Source organism: Lampetra fluviatilis, chromosome 59, assembly GCF_964198595.1.
Source record: "Lampetra fluviatilis chromosome 59, kcLamFluv1.1, whole genome shotgun sequence".
Taxonomy (NCBI): Eukaryota; Metazoa; Chordata; class Hyperoartia; order Petromyzontiformes; family Petromyzontidae; genus Lampetra; species Lampetra fluviatilis.
Window position 1 is genome coordinate 4,805,600 of NC_136333.1, and position 20,858 is coordinate 4,826,457.

Here is a 20,858-nt window from a genome sequence, read left to right on the forward strand (position 1 = left end):
GTTGGCGGGAGGGGGGGGTTGGCGGGAGGGGGGGGTTGGCGGGAGGGGGGGGTTGGCGGGAGGGGGGCGGAGGCAAGCCGTGACGTCATAGCGCCGCTGTTCCCTAACGACTCCCCGTCACCTTACGTAAGATGGCCGCCGGTGTAGTGTGGCGCGCGGTGACGTGGAGCGAGCGGGGGGCGGGGGGGTCCTGGGCCCAGTTGGTCACTGAGCGCGATCCCGCCGCCGAACGTTAGCGGGTGTCGCTTTTTAAAATTAACTTCTTTCGGGGTCGTTTTTTGTTGTCGTCGTCTGGTTTAAATATATTTTAAAATAACGAACAAAAAAACTCCACGCCGATTAAATTTAAAACTAATGTCGGCGCTAGAGCGAGGAGGCCGCAAGAATGACGAAACGCGCAGCTAGCAGGAAGCGTAAGCACTGCGCCGACGAGCAGGTGAGGCCTACGGGGGGCCTGGGCAGGCCTACGGGGGGGGGGGGGGCTTACGCGGGCCTACGAGGGTCCTGGGCAGGCCTACGGGGGGGGGCTTACGCGGGCCTATGGGAGGCCTACGGGGGGGGCTTACGCGGGGGTCCTGGGCAGGCCTACGGGGGGGGCCTGGGCAGGCCTACGGGGGGGCCTTACGCGGGCCTACGAGGGGCCTGGGCAGGCCTACGGGGGGGGGGCTTACGTGAGCCTACAGTGGGCCTACGTGGGGCCTACGGGAGGGGCCTTACGTAGGCCTACGGGGGTCCTGGGCGGACCTACGGGAGGGCCTACGGCGGGCGGCAGCGATTTGGCGACTAACGCGAACGGTCGAATTCCCGGGCCGTAACGGCCGCTGCCTGCGAACGCGTTACTACTCGCGATAGTAACGCGTTACTATCGCGAGTAGTAACGCGTTACTGTCGCGTTAGTAACGCGTTAACATTCCGAACGCGTTACTACTCGCGATAGTAACGCGTTACTATCGCGTAGTAACGCGTTACTATCGCGAGAAGTAAGGCGTTAGCAGTAGTAACGCGTTACTATCGCGAGTATTAACGCGTTACTATCGCGTTAGTAACGCGTTAACAGTACGAACGCGTTACTACTCGCGATAGTAACGCGTTACTAATCGCGATAGCAACGCGTTAGCAGTAGTAACGCGTTACTATCGCTACTACTCGCGTGTTAGCGCCACTGAGGATAGTAACGCGTTAACAGTACGAACGCGTTACTCGCATTAACACTACTGAGGCTTGTAACACGTTACCAGTACGAACGCGTTACTCGCATTAACACCACTGAGGCTTGTAACACGTTAACAGTACGAACGCGTTACTCGCATTAACACTGCTGAGGCTTGTAACACGTTAGCAGTACGAACGCCTTGCTCGCGTTAGCACTACTGACGCTGTACAGCCTGTACTCCTATAATGTTCAATCTAGATTTGAAGCTTTCGTGACTGCAGGAATCCATACTCTTTGATTCTTTCGTTAAAGTCACGTAGGTAGAAAAACAAATAATCGGTCACGACGTTTCGATCAAGCAACCGTCATCAGGTGTGAAACCAACAGCAGGAAGCGCAGCTCCGCAACTGCCGCTGTCGGCAGTAAAGGGCCTGCAGCACATCGAGGGCAGATTCGTATCTGTCAACCCCTTCCTTAGAAGTGCCCTACTTATTAGAGAGCAATTTAGATCTCATTGGTCACCCCGTGCCCTTTTACATCTCAACGTTCATCCTATAAAGTCCCATCACAAACAAAGATATAAAACATTCTCAACGCTTTTATTTAACTCACTCTGTCTGTTGTTGTCGTTGCATCCTCAAATCTTGGTACTCAATTTAAAACCACTTCCCAATATGGTACCGACTGCAAACTTGGTATACTTATGTCATACAGATGACAATACTATGTTCTATCATAAAAAAAAACATTTTCTTGGTTCTTTCGGTAAAGTCACGTAGAAGGGAAGTAATAAAATACTAAAAATAAAACATAATAAATAATTCTCAATAATTCTGTTGAGAATTATTTTATCATGTTTTATTTTTTATTATTTTATTACTTCCCTTCTACGTGACTTTACCGAAAGAACCAATAAGATGAATCCCTGCAGTCACGAAAGCTTTAAATCGAAAAATAAACATTATTTTTTATATGTTATGTTTCGGCTCGGGTCTAATTGTCCACGGTAAATTGACGTTGGCTGTAATTGGCCACGGTCCCGTACGTTGTGGCAAGCTTCGGGACCACTTACTGGAGTCGTGGAGTTCTTCCATTACTAGTACGGCACATTTCATAAAAGCGTGTTTTTTTTTAAGTTGTTTTAGATGTTACTTATTTTTGCTCGTATTGAAACGGCTGTACGCAGTATGGATCTGTAAACTACATTTCCCTGTACAAGAATACGGGGTACACCGTACGGGTTGACAGCTATGAAGTTCTGTAGAATAGAGGGTTATTTGGCCTACTCTTCCACGCTGGCCATTTATAAACACTCGTTTTGCTGAGAAAGATCTCAGTATATGGAGAACTGCAGATACATTGTTGGTGCTCACTCACCGCCTGATGACAGCCGCTCACATTGTCTGTGGCTCCTCAGCGATGTCATTTTGCATGAATGTCCGCGATATAAAATTCATAATTGGAGATTAAATTAATCATTGCACTGCTTGGACGAGGTTAACCATTACTGTATGGTACCATATTTCGGCTCTGTCGTGTAAAAGTGATAGATTATTAAGCTCATGGTATACGCATCGAATAAACATCTCATTCTCGATCAAATCATCTCAAACCCTCCTGCCTTCGACGTTCCTCCTCGGAGACACGGGTCTGCTCACCATCAATCGCCAAACAACATCGACGTCGATTTATAACGCTTGCTGCTGTTCAGAAAACCAGTCGCTTATCTCTCTACGACACGCCACGCAAAACAAAAGGATGAACCGTAAGATTATATTTGTAATTTCATTTAAATTTTTTATAAAGCCTCTCGAGATGTGATGTTTGTCGTGTGGACGCTATATATATAAAAATTGTAATTGTTGTTCTTCATAATCAACGTTTTTGGGTTTAGATCGCGTTATTTATAAATGTGTCGTAACCCTCCACCACCCGACACGGCCAATCAGTAAAAAAGTGTCACGTTGACAAAAGACAAATAGTTCACTGCTTTAGCCCACCGGTGTGTTGAAGCGTGAAACCACAACATTTACAATTTGAGTACGACGTTTCGCTGGTAATTGCATCCAGCATCATCGTGACACTTTTTTACTGATTGGCCGTGTCGGGTGGTGGAGGGTTACGACACATTTATAAATAACGCAATCTAAACCCTAAAACGTTGATTATGAATAATATTGGTCGCGAAAGCCGACGTGTTAAACTGAATTGTTGTTCTCTTTGTCGGAGCGCAGTCTTGCTCGGAGGAGTTGTGCCCGAAGCGGTCATGCGTGAGGAGGCCACCCACTTCGCTTGTGAGCTTTGTGGAGAGTCGCCAGGCCGGCTCGGCCAGCGGCCACTCTGGCAGCGGCGGTGGCGGTGGCGGTGGAGTTGGCAACGGGCTGGGCAGCTACACGGCCCAACGCCTGCCGTACCTCCTGCGCGAGCGCGAGTACAGCCTGGGCTCCCTCAACAAGGTGTTTGCGTCGCAGTGGCTCACCCATCGGCAGGTGGTGTGCGGAACCAAGTGCAACACGGTGAGGCCCGTGGGGTGGCGCTTGGTGTGAGGCTTCGTCTTTGCGGCCGTCTGTCCTTCTGTGTTGTGCGTGTGTCTCGAGGTCTGTCCGTATGTAAGATCGACTGTTCAGCTGTCCGTACCTGCAACCCCTTATCGGTGCATTCCTTATTAGACCAATTCAGACCTTATTGGTCACCCCGTACCCTTATAAATCTCAACGGTCATCCTACAAAATCCAGTTGCAAGGGAGAAACACAAACAAATAGACACTTTTAAATTTTTTTACTCGTATTGAAACGTCTGTACGCCGTATGGACCGGAAAATTCAATTTCCCTGCACAAGAATACGGGTAAACCGTATGGGTTGACGGGTATGGCTGTCTGTCCATGTATACGACTCTCTTAATTCTCTGGCCATATGTTCAACTGTCCATCAACGTTTGTCCGTCTGTCAATGTGTCTTTAAGAGCAATGACAATTTATATTTACGTCACATCTAAATGCGATTGCATCTCAAGACGCTGGACAGAAACAGGATAAACATATATACCCCATTGAGGAATTAACAAATAAAGAGTTCTTGCACTGCAAATGGTACACACAACAGCTCCAGGGGGAGTCCCGTAACGAAAACGTGCCTGTCGTTAGTGATGACGCAGTTGGAACATAATAAACTTAGACATGTAGACAGAATAAAATAATAAAAATAAAACATAATATTATTCTCACGACGTTTCGACCACAACGCAAGCAGCCGTCCTCAGGTGAAGAACAGGTCTGTCGGGAAGACAGCGACAGACCTGTTCTTCACCGCTGCTTGCGTTGTGGCCGAAACGTCGTGAGAATTATTTTATTATGTTTTATTTTTATTATTGTATTATTTCCCTTCTACGTGACTTTACCGAAAGAACCAAGAAGATGAATCCCTGCAGTCACGAAAGCTTTACATCGAAATGTAGACAGAAGTTTGAATTGAAACTAAATCAGAATATTTATTTATGCAGGAGAAATCCGATGAGCTGTCCAGCTCTTTTTCACAGATGTCCAGTAAAATGTAAATCTGGCCATTGTGCTCGCGGGTTTTGGTGCACGGCAGCTCTTTGTGCTGGACCTGGTGACGGGACTCCTCACCAAGATCCCGACGCTGCGCGATGGCGGCGCCGGTGTTGGCGGTGCCGCTGGAATCGCCGGCGCTGCCGTGGGTGGAGGAGGAGGAGATGGCGCTGAACCGGAGCGCCCGGGCTGCGGGATTCACGCGATCGAGATCAACCCGTCTCGCACGCTGCTCGCGACCGGCGGCGCCAACCCCAACAGCCTCGCCGTGTACCGCCTGCCCAGGCTGGACCCCGTGTGCGTCGGAGACGTGAGTGAGACGGGCCCCGGACGGGTTAGACGGGCGTGTGACGGTCGTGGTGGTTTTTGGGGACAGGGTTTTAGTAAGGGTTGGCGCAGCTTACGTGAGCAGGGATTGTTTGTAAGTGTCATCACTTGTCTGCGTCACAGTTTGATTCGAATTAGTTTGCCTCTGCAGTCAAAACGGAAATTATAATTTGAGTTGCTTAGCAAATACTCTGCCCTCGGATAATGGACAGTTTGGATAAAATTTATTTTTAAATTGCCTCAAATTTACCACCTCAGTAAAATGCATTTGCACAGTTTGGTTCACCACATTAGCCTAAATTGATATGCATATTTTATGCATGCCATTGGAAAGCCTATTGAGATGTATTGGTAATAAATTACATGGAGGGAGATTTATGCCAAAATCTGACCCTCACTATATCGTTCTCGTGATGGCGGTCATCATTGTATTCAATATTCCACCGTCATCTTGTCATCGTTATTTTCATCGTGATTATTATTTCGTCGCAGGCATGTGGGTTTACAGCCAATATTCAAACTCCTCCTCCCCATTGACACACGCCTGTTCTTTGTATGAATTTTTAAATGGGCTTGTGTCACGTGCTGGGCTATTGTACATGTGAGAGGGGATAAGCAGTGCTGAGGATAATCTAAACCATGGGGTCTATGATAATAATGTTTGTTACATTTTATTAAGACCTTATTCGCATAAACTACATATCGTGAGGCTTCAAACGACTCCCCGTTCACCCCCTAGTTGTGTGGTGGACGTCACAGTGCGTACACACTGTGCGCCATCACCCCTGCTGTGTTGACCTTGCAAGCGTAACCTTTCTCGTAGCAGTAACACGAGCAGCTCTGAATTTCGATTTAAAGCTTTCGTGACTGCAGGGATTCATCTTCTTGGCTTTTTCCGAAAAGTCACGTAGAAGGGAAATAATAAAATAATAATAAAAAATAAAACATAGCATTGAGACGCTGTCTTTCCGACAGACCTGTTCTTCACCTGAGGACGGCTGCTTGCGTTGTGGCCGAAACGTCGTGAGAATTATTTTATTATGTTTTATATTTATTATTTTATTATTTCCCTTCTACGTGACTTTACCGAAAGAACCAAGAAGACGAGCAGCTCTGTTTTGGCTTCGTAAGTTTCCGGCATTGACATTGATTTCAAGGAATCCTTCTGTCTCATTCTGTAAACCTCGGGCAATTACACCGATCCCTGATCATCCTCAAGCTGCCTTAGTTTGCCTCTATCACTGATTAATTTGATTTGCGCGTGGATATTTCTTCGCCGATCCACCGTTTCGGATCGCACGGCCACGATCCCACTCCCGTGGCTCGTCCCAAATTTTCCCGTTCACGAAGTCGGTTCCGCACATCGGCCTGCTAAACTGTTGGTGGCGGGTCGAAGCGGTTTTGCCAAATGGAAGCGTGGCCGCGAGAAGGCCCGTGACTTGGCAGGCCCAGCGTATTAATAAACATTTTCCGTTGTCCTGTGGGGGGCCAGGGCGGACACAAGGACTGGATCTTCTCCATCGCCTGGGTCAGCGACAGCTTCGTTGTCACAGGTCGGTAGTTTGGGCCCAGCCCGCACATATCAAACATTGCGCTTGCGCCCCGCGGCCGGAGCAGTCGCCTGACTATCTGAAGCGCTGGCTAATGCGGTGCAGTGTGACGCTGCGTAGTGTGGCGTGGCACAGTGTATCGTAGCGTGATGTGATGTAGCGTGATATCACATGATGTGGTGCGTTTTGGGGTAGCTTAGTGTGTGGTGTAACATTGTGACGTAGCGTGGCATGGTGTGCTGTACCGTGGGGCGGTGTAGTGTGGTATAGTGTGGTGGTGTGGCACAGTGTAGTGTGCCATGGTGTGGTATGGTGGTCTTAAACTGGCAGGGCATTGCAAGGCATTGTGTACCGGTGCGTTCATGATACTGGTGTTGTTTGGCATGATGCACGCGGCTTGGAGTGCTGTGGTTTGCTTATGTTTCAGTGAGTGGTATGACACATCATTGTTGTGGCTTGGTTAGATAATGATTGCTGTAACATTGTGTTGTAATGTGTTGTGACTTGGTGGGCTTTGGACTGCTTGTTTGATTGGATGGTGCGGCCTCTTGCGGAGTATTGTGGTAGTGTGCCTTGGTGTGATGATATGTACTTCAGCGATGCGGCGTGTCGTGGTGTGACAACGCGCGTGTTGGTGTGACCTCATCTTGCCGTGGATTGTTGCGCCGTGGCTTGCTGCGTTGCTGCTTATCGTATCGTGACGGTGGGGCGCTGATGGCGTACGTGCGGCGCATTGCGGCGGATCGCATTTTCACACTGACGCGCTCGTTGGCGTGGTGAAAGCCGCGTTTCACTCTTAACGTGTGGCCGGCCGGCTGGCGTGGCGGCGGCGGTGGCGGCGCAGGCTCGCGAGACGGCTCCATGGGCCTGTGGGAGGTTGGCGACGAGGCGCTGGCGGCAGCGTCGGCGAAGGCGGCGGAGGAGGATGAGCAGTCCGTCCCCGGCTACTGCCACGTGGGCCCTCGCGCTCTAGAGGACATCCCCGCTCACTACATCAACCCCTTCACGTGCAAAGTGCGCGCCCTCGCCTTCAATGGCAGCCAGCAGGTAAGGCTGGCCTCCAAGCAGAGGTTGCAAACGGGTTTTGATTCCTTACCCGTACCCGGCCGCACCAGGGTCGCAAACGGGTACCCGTACCCTATCCGATACCCGGCTACCCGTACCCGGCCGGGTATCGTGTAGGGTACGGGTATCGGGTACCCGATTGCGACCTCTGGGATGAAGCCATGTTGCAGGCGCGGGTGGGTTGATTCTAGGAACTTGAATTGTGAGAAGAGACAAGACGTTGGGAAATGAGTGACAAATGGTTACTCACCAGTGACTCACGGCCTACCCGTACCCGGCCGCACCAGGGTCGCAAACGGGTACCCGTACCCGGCCGGGTACGGGTAGCCGGGTATCGGGTAGGGTACGGGTATCGGGTACCCGGTTGCGACCTCTGCCTCCAAGTCCCTGCCCGTGTGGTGACTGGCACGCAGGCTCGCTGGCACGCACGCCCACAAGCTAACCCTTCGCCTGTATCACGGTATTGTTTGCCTCGCCTTGGAAAACACTGGGAACAAGGTGCATCACCATCCATCATCGTCATCAACGTCGCTCTCCGATGTGTTTTCGGGTTGCGTTAGGTATGACGTCCGACAGTTCAGTGCCTGAAGAAGCTTCCAGCACGTGGAGTGAAACGTTGAACATCGTGCCGAACAGCACGTAGCAGTGCAACCCCAAAAATAGATCATAGAGCTGTAAGGCGGGACCGTGAAAACCTGCGCATTGTCGTCGTCGTCAGTCATGATCGACCCACTGCTGGATGAAGGTCTCTCCCCGCGACGCAGAAATTCCTTGTAACCTGGAGTTTGGGAACCTTTCCTTTGGACTGATGTCTCAACTCTTCCCTTCGCACAATGTCACAAGCTTGTGTGAAGTTGTGCTCATGGTGATACAGTGTTGAATTCCTAGGCAAAACCAAAACTCTTTTGTGTCGTTTGCTCGAGTCAAAATAGCACATTTTATTTTATTTGCTCTTCGATTCGTTATGAAGGTTTGATCACGCAATGGGCGTTGGTGTCTGTGATAATTTGATTGCCGTTTCTAAAGACTGTTACGGTACACTCGGGGGGGGGGGGGGGGGGGGGGGGGGCTTGATTTACAACTTGTACCACACCGCCCCCGCACAGCAACCCGCTTATCGCTCTCAGAAGAGAGGACGACTTGGGGGCGCGAGGATCCACAGACAAGCAATGTGATGGCGCGACCAACAATTTCCCCACGCTCTGCGGTCCTCTTGTGTAGCAGAGGTCGCAAACGGGTTTTGATTCCTTATCCGTACCCGTACCCGGCCGCACCAGGGTCGCAAATGGGTACCCGCACCCGTACCCGGCCGGGTACGGGTTCCCGTTCCCTACCCGTACCCTACCCGAAATGAGTGACAAACGGTGACTCACCAGTGACTCACGGCCTACCCGTACCCGTACCCTGCCGCACCAGGGTCGCAAACGGGTACCCGTACCCGGCTGGGTACGGGTAGCCGGGTATCGGTTAGGGTACGGGTATCGGGTACCCGATTGTGACCTCTGTTGTGTAGTAAGCTGTTAGCCTGGCCTGTCGGCAGATGAGCAGCAACTCTTGCCCACGCGTTGGGGCCGACGCTTCTCACTCAAGGGCTGGGCTCTCATTATACCGGCGCACAGGAAAACGCTGCTGCTGTTGCTAGCCGCTGGTCATCGTTTGCGATGAACAGCCCGAAGAAAATAGAAGGGAAGGTGTTATCGGCCAATTAATGAGTATATGCGGGAGGACACCGGAGCATCCGGAGAAAATCCACGCGTGCAAGGAGGGGAAACGCTTGTTCTCATGCGGACGGAAAAGCTGGAGTCCGCATTTTTGCTGGGGCCGCCTTCTCCTCGTAGCAAGGCAGGGTATGGACACCTCTTCGATGCCCACGGGAAGGGAGTTTTCTCAACGTTTGTGCGGCGATCAACCGTCACGATGAAAGTCGACGTTGAAAGTTTCCACTTGTCCCCCACTCGCACACACATTGAGGTGGCCGCTATGCATTCACCTGTTGGGGTTTTTGGCAAGAGGCTCAAGCGGGTCTGAAAATAAATAGCCGATTTCCTGCTCATGAGCGCCGCGTGTGTTATTTTTTTTTCTTTAAAGGAGCTTGGAGCGGTATCGCTGGACGGGTATTTTCACTTGTGGAAGACCGAAAACAGCCTGGACAAGGTGAGAGCGGCGCTGCTTGGAACGCCGCGGCATTGCCAAGTGGCGGCTGAGCGGCCGTCCGTGCTTAAGGCGGTGGAGGCTTCCGTGAGCACGAATCGCAGAGGCGGTGGGGGGGGGGGGGTGGTGTGCACTGTGGCGGCCGGTGGTTTTTGTCTACAAGGGTTGTTTTGGTTCCATGTGCAAGGTCTAAGGATCGTGTCTAATCCATTGGTACCTCATTTGCCAGTAAAAAATATGATAATTGGTTTTTTACCCTTTTATCTGGCAAAAAAACTGACACCTTTTTTTTATGAGGAGTCATGTTTGCATAGACCACAATACCTGCAGTCATAATGCAAACAAAAAACATAACTCTGATGTATGCACTGTCCTTGAAGTTGATTGGTCCACACCCGAGACAGCTTTCCTTAGAGCCTAGTCTCACATGGGTTGGACCAGATGACGCCAAAAGGCGCACAACTCAAAGACGATGCACCATCAGAGTATGAGAGCTCAGGGTAAGCATTTACACCATTGGTACCTCATTTGCCAGTAAAAAATATGATAATTGGTTTTTTACCCTTTTGTCTGGCAACAAAACTGACACCTTTTTTTTACGAGGAGTCATGTTTGCATAGACCACAATACCTGCAGTCATAATGCAAACAAAAAACATAACTCTGATAATGTATGCACTGTCCTTGAAGTTGATTGGTCCACACCCGAGACAGCTTTCCTTAGAACGTGTGTGTGTGTGTGTGACCTGCCGTGAAACAGTAGCGTCTCCAGGCCGTTGTGACTATGAATCTCTGGGAGAGTCACTCGGTGAAAACGGCGCCAGCGCTAGATAGATCGTTACATCGCGCGTGCGTTGGCTTGGGGGAGTTATTCATCTGAAAGTGGATAAATTATGGCCGACAACGATAACGATACGTTTATCACGTAGGCTTTCGCGACCAGCATTATTCATAATAAAGGTGCCTTAGCTTGAGACAAAGAGGTGGGTCTGCGTGCTCACCGCCTCTCCTGGCCCAGTAGTGGACAGATGACGGCTGACGATGATGCTCACTTGGCTTAGAGATGAACAGGCTGTGGGGGTGTTTCCCCCACCACCACGTGCTCACTGCGCCCCCCCCTGCCTCACCGGTCTCCCCCCCACCCCCACAGATCATGTCGCGGAAGCTGGCACACTGCCGAGAGAACGTGTGCCTGGCGTACGGGCACGAGTGGTCGGTGTACGCCGTGGGCTCGCAATCGCACGTGTCGCTGCTCGACCCGCGCACCACCCAGGGCCCGCGCTCCGTCAACTCGCGCGAGAAGGGCAGCGGTGAGTCGCTGTGCCGGGCGGCGGTGTTGGCGGTTGTAGCGGTCGTCGCGATGTGGGGAGCGATAGTGTGGTGGTAAGTGCACCGCGGTCTGAAGCCGGCGACCTCCGAGTTCAAATCCCGCTCGCAACCAGTGGCAGTGGCTTTAAATGAATATCTGGTGCGGTTTGTAAACATCGGCGCTGGGGGAGGCAATGGCGGCCAAAGTGTGGAGTTGGCCACCCAACACCCCTCGAGTGCCGTGCCAGCCTTCGTAAGTGCTCGCAAACAACACGTGCTCCAACAGTCTCAAGTTTTCAAGTTTCATGTATTAGGTATAGCCCTGTGAGCCATTCGGCTCTTGATTCGGGTGCAACCGCAACAAAAAAACAAAACATGAACAAGAAAACATCTTAAAGTGACTATGTGCAAACAGAAAATCCAAGAAAAGACAGCAAAATATTGCAGTCGGTTCAAGGCTATACATGGGATCTTTGTCTTGGCGCTGGTAGCAGCGATGGTGGCATTGGTGTTGATGGTTGCGGTAGTGGCAGTGGTGGGTGGCAGTCGATGGTTGCGGTGGCAGTGGAGGTGGTAATGATGGTGGTGGCTGTTCTGGTGGACTTTGGTGCACTACCCCCTACGCCGCCCGCACCGTATCCCCGGGGAGCAGTCTTGCGTTGGGACGCGCTGTCGGCTCGAATCCTAATTGCAGCCGTGTGGCGCCCGAACCCCCACCGGCCCGCCGGACCGTTGTTCCCGCAGGCATCCGGTCGGTGAGCTTCTACGAGCACGTCATCACGGTGGGCACGGGGCAAGGCTCCGTCCTCTTCTACGACATCCGCGCGCAGAAGTTCCTGGAGCGGGCGGCGTCTCAGGGCGAGGGCAGCGCGCGCGGCAGCAAGGAGCTGAAGCCCAAGTACTGCAACGTGCTCAAGCTGTCGACGGCGCGTGGCTGGCTGGTACGCCCGCCGGCGCTGTGCGCTCGGGTTTATTATTTATTTTCTGCCGCATCGTTTCGCGATTGCGGAGCGGAGCGGTGATCCCCCGCGCGCATCCCTGTTTGGGCTCTAAAACTATTACGCAAAATTTTAATTTCACCAGGTAAGGCCGCACTGAGCTATGGGAGCTCTTTATCAGAAGTGGCTTATCATCATGTGGAAATTCATAGCAGCCAAATACTCTAAACGTACGTTGATTCTAAATGTGGAGGGAGAAAAATCCACCAACCATCGGGAGAACATACAAACTTCAAATATACAGGCCTCCTGTATACCCGGCGAGGTAATTAACATCTCGCCACTGCGGCCCCCGGAATGACGATGCAGAATTCCGTCCAGCTCCAGGGCACCCGCCGATTTCGCCGCTCCATCTCTGTGGTGGATGTCCTCCCTCTTGTTTCCGCCTCTGGCCACCACTCCCGTCATCAAAGTTCAACGCATGATGTGGCAGTAGTTCGGAATGAAGAGCATTCCGATCCACTGCACACGCACGATTCAGCGCAAGAAATAGATTTTAATCGACCGGCGCGTCTTGATGCGCCCGCTGCCGACCCCTACGAATCGTGGACCTAAGAACGATGTATTCTCGTGCGTGTTTGGGTGTTCTCCCCGCACTCTGTTCTCTCCATTAGCTCCCCAGCTGATACAGTAACCCACGCTCTTGTCGCTCTCACCACCACCCCATGCCGCCCGCACGCAGAACCACGACGACACGTGGCGCGACTACTTCTCCGACATGGACCACTTCCCCAACGCGGCGTACACGCACTGCTACGACGCGTCAGGCACCAAGCTCTTCGTGGCGGGCGGCCCACTGCCCTCGGGGCTGCACGGCAACTACGCCGGCCTGTGGGACTAAGCGCCGACGGGCGGCGCTAGCGCCTCACCCCGCACGTGGGCCCCACTGGGTTTGCCGGCTCGCAGCGCAATCCACGCGCGCTCGCCGCCGACGCCGGTTCGACTCCGCGACACGCCGGCTCCGCCCGTCGGGCAGGTGCTCGCTCAGCTGCACGCTCAGCGCCGTCAACAAGCGCCGGCCGCTTCACCTCACCCCCCCCCCCCCCCTACCCAGCGCCCGCCGGCGTCTTGCTTGTGCCATGCACAGCAACAACAAGAAGCGCGGTCGTAGGGATTTTTTTTGCGTTTTTACGAAACCGCTACGGTAAGGCGCTCACCCTGACCCGCGCAGTGCGGTATGCCGAACTCGCTGGCGCCGCCCCCCCCCCCCCCACCGGGCGATGGGGGAATTATTTAATTGTTGGCACCACTCTCGCTTTGCGGGACGGCGGAGTGAGCGAGCCCCGGTGTCAGAATTGGTGGGGGGGGGGGTGCCCTGGCAAAGTGGGCTCGCTCGGCGATCGCGTGCACTACTTTATACGACGTCACACGCGTGAGAATCACAGCGGCAGGCGTGTGTTTTTTTGCTGGCCGTAAAAAAATGAATTGCGAAATCGTAAGGGGAAGCCAGATCGTCGCCTTTTAAAGTTTTGTACTCGATGTTTCATCGTCCTGCTTGTACATAACGTGATTTTTAGTGGGTTTTTATTTTTTGGGGTAAGTGACCGACCGCCTCCAGATTTATCCAGCCGAGCCGTGAGCGCGACAGGACTATCGCCATAGAGTTCTATTAAAGTAATATTATTTTCCACACTTGGACGGCACGTCATTGTTTTCATGGTTTTAGCGAGCTGGTTTGTCGTCTGCGGCGTCGGAAAGTCACGCTTTCCGAACCAAATAATCTTTCGGTCACCGGGCGATTTGGACGTCGTCGGGAATGTCCGCGTGAGTTAAAAAAAAAAATGGGAAAACTGATTTCTGTTGGAAATGGTTGGCCGATTGTGGTTAGCGTGGAGCTATTATTTCTTATAAAAAAATGTATAGCGAAAAATTAAGTATAGCTCTGAAATAATGCCAAAGTGTATTTCGTTAAAAAAAAACTGCTTCAGCGGTGGCTTTTCCTGTGAAGCTGGAACGCGCTTTTCCCCGTACTCGCTTCTGCAAAGAGGTCGCAGTTAACGCATCACCTGACCCCCCCACACGCCCCACACGGCCCACACGCCCCACACGGCGACGACTCGCCGTCTTGGTTGCTGCCTCCACCGAGACGCAGAAGAAGATTCCTCCGCAAGGACGACGGCCAATTTCGAGTCTCTGGGCCGAACAGCACCACCACCACCACCACCCCCCCGGGCACGGTGCTCGACAAAGCAGGATCCTTGCTGTGCGGACGAAAAAGTGACGTTTCGGTGCAAAAACACGTGGCCTTGTGGTGAACGAAACCGAAGCCCTGCTGTCGCCTAGGCCGGTTCTGTACAATTACGTTTGCAAGCGGTTCTGTGCATCTTTGGGAGGACCTCGTCATGTCTATGAAGCTCAGCGGGGTTGAGCTTCGTACCTCTGGTGGGATAACAACCGCGGGGCTCGCCACGTGTCGTGTGCGTGAGGCTGGGAGATGTGGCCGGGTGGACGGCGGTGCCGGGTGCTGTCTCGTGCGACGTGTGGCGTCGGGTTTTTTTTCTCCCGGGGTCCTCCCAGTTTCCTGCCACGCGAAGCCGAATGCTCGCCGACGGAATTGGCCAAACGTTCGGTTGGGTGAGGCTTCCCCGGGTGAATGATTCCAGAGGGGGGTGGGTGGTGGCTGGACTAGAATTTTGGAGCTCGCTCGTTTGGGTAGAGATCAGGTGCAGTCGGCCCGTGGTTTGGTAAAGGTGGGGCAGGATTCGTCGTCGTCGGCAACGGATCGCATGGGTCGCGTCGTTTTACTCGCCAACAATTTCCGCTTTTGGCACGCCACATCCCAAGTGTATGCCTCCCGCTATGGATGTGGCTCTTGGGTCGTCTACCACCGTCCCAGTACCGACGGAAAGTCATTTTGCCGAGGAATTCAACCGTCCATTCGCTTTTGATTGGATCTTGGCTCATTCGGAGCACCTCCGGTGAAAAGTACAGCATTCCTAACATTTGTTTAAGAGCACTCGGTGGGTTTCCAGTTTGTATTTGGTGAGGGCAGTCGATGGTCTACGAGGGGTGGAAGGTGGGTGAACGTGTGAATGAGACTCGTTAGAATATCACGCAAATACTATTGACGTGTACAGCTTGTGAAACGTGTATTGAAACATTGCTATATTATTTGCTGCACGTGTATATAATGTACAAGTCAATGTCAAGGCGCAGCCCTCGATGTCCTGCCGACACCCCGCGATGCTGGTAGAAGGGCCTGCACGAGTAGGGAGCTCATTGGTACCTCATTTGCCAGTAAAAAAATATGATAATTGGTTTTTTACCCTTTTATCTGGCAACAAATCTGACACCTTTTTTTTACGAGGAGTCATGTTTGCATAGACCACAATACCTGCAGTCATAACGCAAAAAAAACACAACTCTGATAATTAATGCACTGTCCTTGAAGTTGATTGGTCCAGACCCGAAACAGCTTTCCTTAGAACCTAGCCAGATGACGCCAAAAGGCCTTTTGGCGTCATCTGGTCCAACATCATGTGAGATTAGGCTCTAAGGAAAGCTGTCTCGGGTGTGGACCAATCAACTTCAAGGACAGTGCATTCATTATCAGAGATGTGTTTTTTGTTTGCGTTATGACTGCGGGTATTGCGGTCTATGCAAACATGACTCCTCGTAAAAAAAGGTGTCAGTTTTGTTGCCAGATAGAAGGGTAAAAAAACAATAATCGAGTAGGAACCTCTCAGAGAGCCCACTTTCAGGGGTTACAAAATGTACAGCCCTTGGTCAATCCACTGCTGGATGTAAAGGCGGTTATTTGACCATGCTTCACCGCGCTGGTCAGTGCGCGGTTGACGAAGGCGGCAAGTAGAGACGCTGGCGCGTGTTGAAGCTTCACGACCGATTGTTTGTTTCACCGTGCAAGTTTGTGTCGGGCGCAGTCGTTTCCACCGCGTCGTTATGGCCGTCTGAAACGTCTTGTCATATCGGCACAAAGTTCTCGGGGGTGCCCCAGCTAAATCACGGCACGCGTCCATGCATATCGGGAGCAACGTGCACAAGGTTTACCATCGGGGTCTCCCTGGACCCCCGGTCGCCTTTGTGTAAAGAGTCGCGATCTGTAAAATAAAAGTAATGCTTTTATCGTCGGCATGTCTTTGTACATTTGCCAATCTTCAAGCGAGTCTCCGCTGCTTACACGCTCCCGTCGCTTCTCGCCGTGATGTCTTCAATCACGTTTTTTTGTTTAGGTTTTCTCATTCTTTTTCCATAATCCTTTTACGGAGTTCTATGCATGTAATCTTCAGTTTTTTCTCTTCGTCTCGTTGTGCGTCTCCTTTCAATGTGTATGTTGTGGTTTCCCTCGGTTTGCTCTGCCTTCTATAACACAGTACATTGCCATGCACATTCATCCACGATTTAAAGTGGAGACATTCGTTGAAATCAGTTGACGCCTTTGTTTATGACTTGAGTGGGTTCATAATGGCCACGTCAACGCCACGCATGAAACACTCCAAGGTTACCTAAATTCAAGCCCTCGCTGTGACTGGGTGTCTGAGGAATTCACTGTGGCCACGTCTGATACACTTTGCCAGGAAATGCACAGGTCCTGGCTTCAAGCCCTCGGGACCGAGTGTCTCATTGTGTGTTCATCATCATTCGTCGTGATGTATCCACTGCTGGATGAAGGCCTCCCCCTCGCCGTTGAAATCTGGCCATGCTACATCATTTTGGCTTGGGCCCCCCGTCACCAACTTGACTTGCAAATAAAACACGTGGTAAAGGTTCCAATCAAGTTTACCTGTGCAGGTGTTTACAGTCCTACACCATCTACCTGTGCAGGTGTTTAAAGGTACAATCATGTTTACCTGTGCAGGTGTTTAAAGGTACAATCATGTTTACTTGCGCAGGGGTTTCAAATTCCACACCATCTACCTGTGCAGGTGTGACAACACATTTACCTGTACTGGTTATTCAACTTTCATCGCGTTTTGTTTTTACCTTTGCAGGTGTCTTTGAATGGACTGCAAAGGGCATTATGGCAATGGAAGAGGAGTCTATATTTTGTAGGGGTTAGAGGGTGGATGTGTACATCTGGCTGCGTACCGAATGGCCGATTAATGGCAGCAGACAACGTTAAGTGCTCACCCCAAACTGTTAATGCTCCGATACGTGTGGCATTGTACAGTTCGCCCTCTGGCGTCCTCTGGTCTGACACTGGTGGTGAGACGAGGCCATAAAGAATGCTGTTGTAGGCCAATCAGTTTCAAAGACGATGCATATATTTTTGTTTTTTTTCGGTAAAGTCACGTCGGTAAAAAAACATTTTTTAATGAAAACTAAATTAAATCACGACGTTTCGGAAGGAACACAAGCCTCCGTCTTCAGGTGGAACCGTCACAGCAGACGGATGCTTGTGTTGCTTCCAAAACGTCGTGATTTAATTTAGTTTTAATTGTTTTTTTTTTTACCTACGTGACTTTTACCGAAAAAAAAACAAAGTATGGATCCTTGCAGTCACGAAAACTGCAAATCTAGAATGAATCATATATTATCAGCGTGTTTGATTACATGTTCACCACAAGTACATGTGGAAAATGCAAAAAAGGGTAAAACCTATTCTGTTTTTTAAATCCTTTATATTAAGTTCGCTTGCTTGCTTAGGACCGTGCAAATCTTTCGGTCGTTTTTTACCCCACTTCCCGTGATCCAATCGAGCTGACTTTTTCCACACAGACTCGTTGTGCGTGACAATGTTCGTGGAAATTTTCTTCCAAAATTTTACACTTTTTAGGACAAAAATATTATATTTAATTTCCAATTGCTTAATGGTGCAATGCAATCATCTGACCCATAGGTGGCAGCCATCTCAAGCCAGAGGACGAGAAGACTCTAGCCACCACGCATATAAAGGATTTATAGTGAAAAACTTTGTTTTTACGGGTTATACTTATTACACGTTAAGTGTTGGTGCAGTTGCGCAATGGTAAGCACACTGCACTACGAACCCAGAAACCCGAGTTTAATTCCTGGCCACGGGCTAACGTTAGTGGCGAGCAATATCCAAACTGCGCCTGGACTACCTTCACCAAATCGCATTTAACCAGTGCGGTGAAGTATGGTCAAACAAGAACCCGACACGGGGTGGGGGAGGCGATCATCTGGCAAAGGCAGAACACGGAAACATTTCCAACAATGAGAAAATCATCTCAGAAACACCTTTACATCAGCATATTTTATTTAATTACTATTATTTTAATATACATAACTTTGCTAAACAGGAGGGGAAAAAATAAAATTAAGTTGAACTCAAAAACAAATAGGGTGGGTGGGGGGTGGGGAGAGGTTGGTCAAAGTTTCGACTGGCGTCATTAAGAAGGCAAATGCAATGAGTGGAGGGCCCTTGGCTTTTGAGACAAGGAAAAGGTCAACAAACTCCAACACTGGTGGGCAGACAGCACCACGCCACCTTGATGGGACAGGAAGCCGTCCTTCCCCGAAGGCCTCAGAACACACGTGAAGAGATAGAGAGCTGCACGAATCAGAATCTTTATCCTACAGAAATCCGATGAGCAATGAATCTCTTTTTTCCCCCACACATGTCCAGCAGTAAAACGTCTGGAAGCATGTTCCCTTTGCAGAACACCGCAGTTTCAAACACTGGCTGCCCGACCACATTTCGCACCGTGGAAGGCCTGGTTTTAGAGAAGGCCCTCCACCTCCACTCACGTCGTACTGCAACGTCTGACGTTTCGCTCCACGTGCCAGGAGATTTTTTTTTTCCCAACGCGTGGAGCTTGAATGTCAGGACATGCCGAACGTGTGCTTGAGCCCCCCCCCAAAAAAGAAAGCCAAGGGGTTTTAAACCTTGACCTCATTTTAGGCATCTGATAAAGCAGCATCACCTCATTCGGTTACTCACATTCCCAAAACTGACCAGCTTCATGTGTCCTTGGTTAGATTTGTGTAGAACCTGCACCCGCCACTTGGAAGGTGGCTGTGGTGTTTGGGGTCGGAGGTCAAAAGACTCGAGCTGACAACAGCGAGAGCCCGGGTTCCAATTCAGCTTCCAGGAAACCTGCTTCTCAAGAAGTGTTGATGATCTCAGCCCAATCACCATTGATTTCTCACACACACACACAAAAGCCATCACACGTTAAATTTGGTTGTTTACTTAATTTTGGTGAAATTCCAGCTAGGGAAAGCATATCACCGACTGTCTTGCAGCAGGGCAAGTTAAAATATTGAAATTCCTTCTCGTGATTCAAAAAAAATTATCACTTGAACGTGATCTCAGTAGTTCTTCTGAGATCACGTTCACGTGCGACAGGTCAACAACGACCCCCATGGAGGGATATGCAACACACGGGGTGGTGCATCGGCCTGGGAGAGTTCCAAATGGACACTAAACGCGACGGTGGCAGCAGGCCAGAACGAGACACCCCCTCTCCTCCTCTCGAAGGGACTTTCTCCCTGCGTCCCTGCTGCTTGAAGCAGGGCGCGTACGACCCAAGGGGGGAGAACATGCTTCCAGCAGTGCACGCTGCCTCATGTTCCAAGACGCCAGATACTGCTCCCAAGGGGGGGGGAGGGGGGGGCACACACACCCACACTAATAAAAGTTCCAGTTTCAAAGTACGGTATAATTTTTGTACAATTCTATACTCTATATTTATATACACACACACACGCGGAGTACACACGGAGGACGCTGCAGAAACGCTGACCAAAGTGTGCATGTTGCTCGCGGTACGATTTACGCCGTTAACGTTGACCCGCGGTGCATCTTGTGGTTCAGTGAGAGTCCACTTTGTTTATTTATGAAGGGGGGGGGGGGCAGGCAAGGGAGCAAGATATGCACAGGGCCCGGGACAAGAGGACACATTGGACCGTTTCGTCGGTTGGCTGGGTAGGGGCGAGGCGTCAAGATCAACACACAAAAACCCTCCATGTGCACCCAACTCTGCGCCAAGGTCGTAATAACTTTTAACGTTTACAAATTGCTCCCCTTTGATCACGTGAGGGCCGGTTGAGATTTCTTACCCGTTCCTAAAGTTGCCGCGATCATGGCTGCGAGGATAAATCGTACGCTATTTATTTATTCTTAACGATTCCGCTCGTTGAGCCGGGAAAGTCTCGCCGGGTGCCGAGACTTTTTCGCAGTTACGGTGCGATGTTGCTACATGTCATCTCTAGTTGAGCGATTTCTTAAAAATGCGACCCAAGAAAATCACCATCGTCTGCTCTGCGCAATATCCCCTTAACATTATTTTATCATTGCTCATTTTATTTAAAGAATATATATTTATTTCCTCATTTAAAATGTTTTACGGATTAATTATAATTCACAAAAGTAGTAATAAAGTATATATTTTTTACGTTATACATTTTAATTGCCGTTTTGTGAAATGTCTTCTGGGTAAATTGCCAGCACGGTGGTCATGTTATACGCGGTAAGCCTTACAGATTCGTAAAGTTTCAACGAATAGAAAAACTTGTGGCTTATGTTGAGCAAATTGCAGTAGCGAGGATTGAACTTCGAAGCATTAGTACTTTTCAGTACATCAAAGCGCAAAATCTTGATGTAAATAACGTGAACTATAATTGCGAAGGAAAACTGATATCGCGATAGTCATATCGTGACATTTGAGATCGTATCGCGAACAATTATACACCTCGCCAACTCTGCGCGTTGCACGCAGCAGGTTAATATCGGGCAAAAACTGGGGCGATACGAGGATAAGTTACTCGATTGAGTTGACGCACGGCGGAAATCACCGCGCCCTACTGGCAGGCCAGCTCCCGCTTGCAGGTCAG

General features: G+C 50.5%; 1 protein-coding gene across 1 annotated transcript; it reads left to right on the forward strand.

Moving 5' to 3' along the window:
• Positions 1–183: 183 nt before the first annotated feature.
• Positions 184–16,189, forward strand: LOC144950814 (DDB1- and CUL4-associated factor 12-like). Its single transcript, XM_078880919.1, has 9 exons — positions 184–436; positions 3,388–3,669; positions 4,747–5,013; positions 6,523–6,583; positions 7,425–7,627; positions 9,734–9,799; positions 10,946–11,105; positions 11,848–12,044; positions 12,784–16,189. The coding sequence occupies exons 1-9, from the start codon at positions 386–388 to the stop codon at positions 12,940–12,942; spliced, it is 1,446 nt and encodes a 481-aa protein (XP_078737045.1). The 5' UTR covers positions 184–385; the 3' UTR covers positions 12,943–16,189.
• Positions 16,190–20,858: the final 4,669 nt, after the last annotated feature.

Bases quoted from the DNA above. Each gene is read 5' to 3' on its own strand.
- LOC144950814 (XM_078880919.1), top strand. From the start codon at position 386: ATGACGAAACGCGCAGCTAGCAGGAAGCGTAAGCACTGCGCCGACGAG. The intron at 7,628-9,733 runs GTAAGGCTGGCC...TTTTCTTTAAAG, and splicing joins CCTTCAATGGCAGCCAGCAG to GAGCTTGGAGCGGTATCGCT. The intron at 11,106-11,847 runs GTGAGTCGCTGT...TTGTTCCCGCAG, and splicing joins CTCGCGCGAGAAGGGCAGCG to GCATCCGGTCGGTGAGCTTC.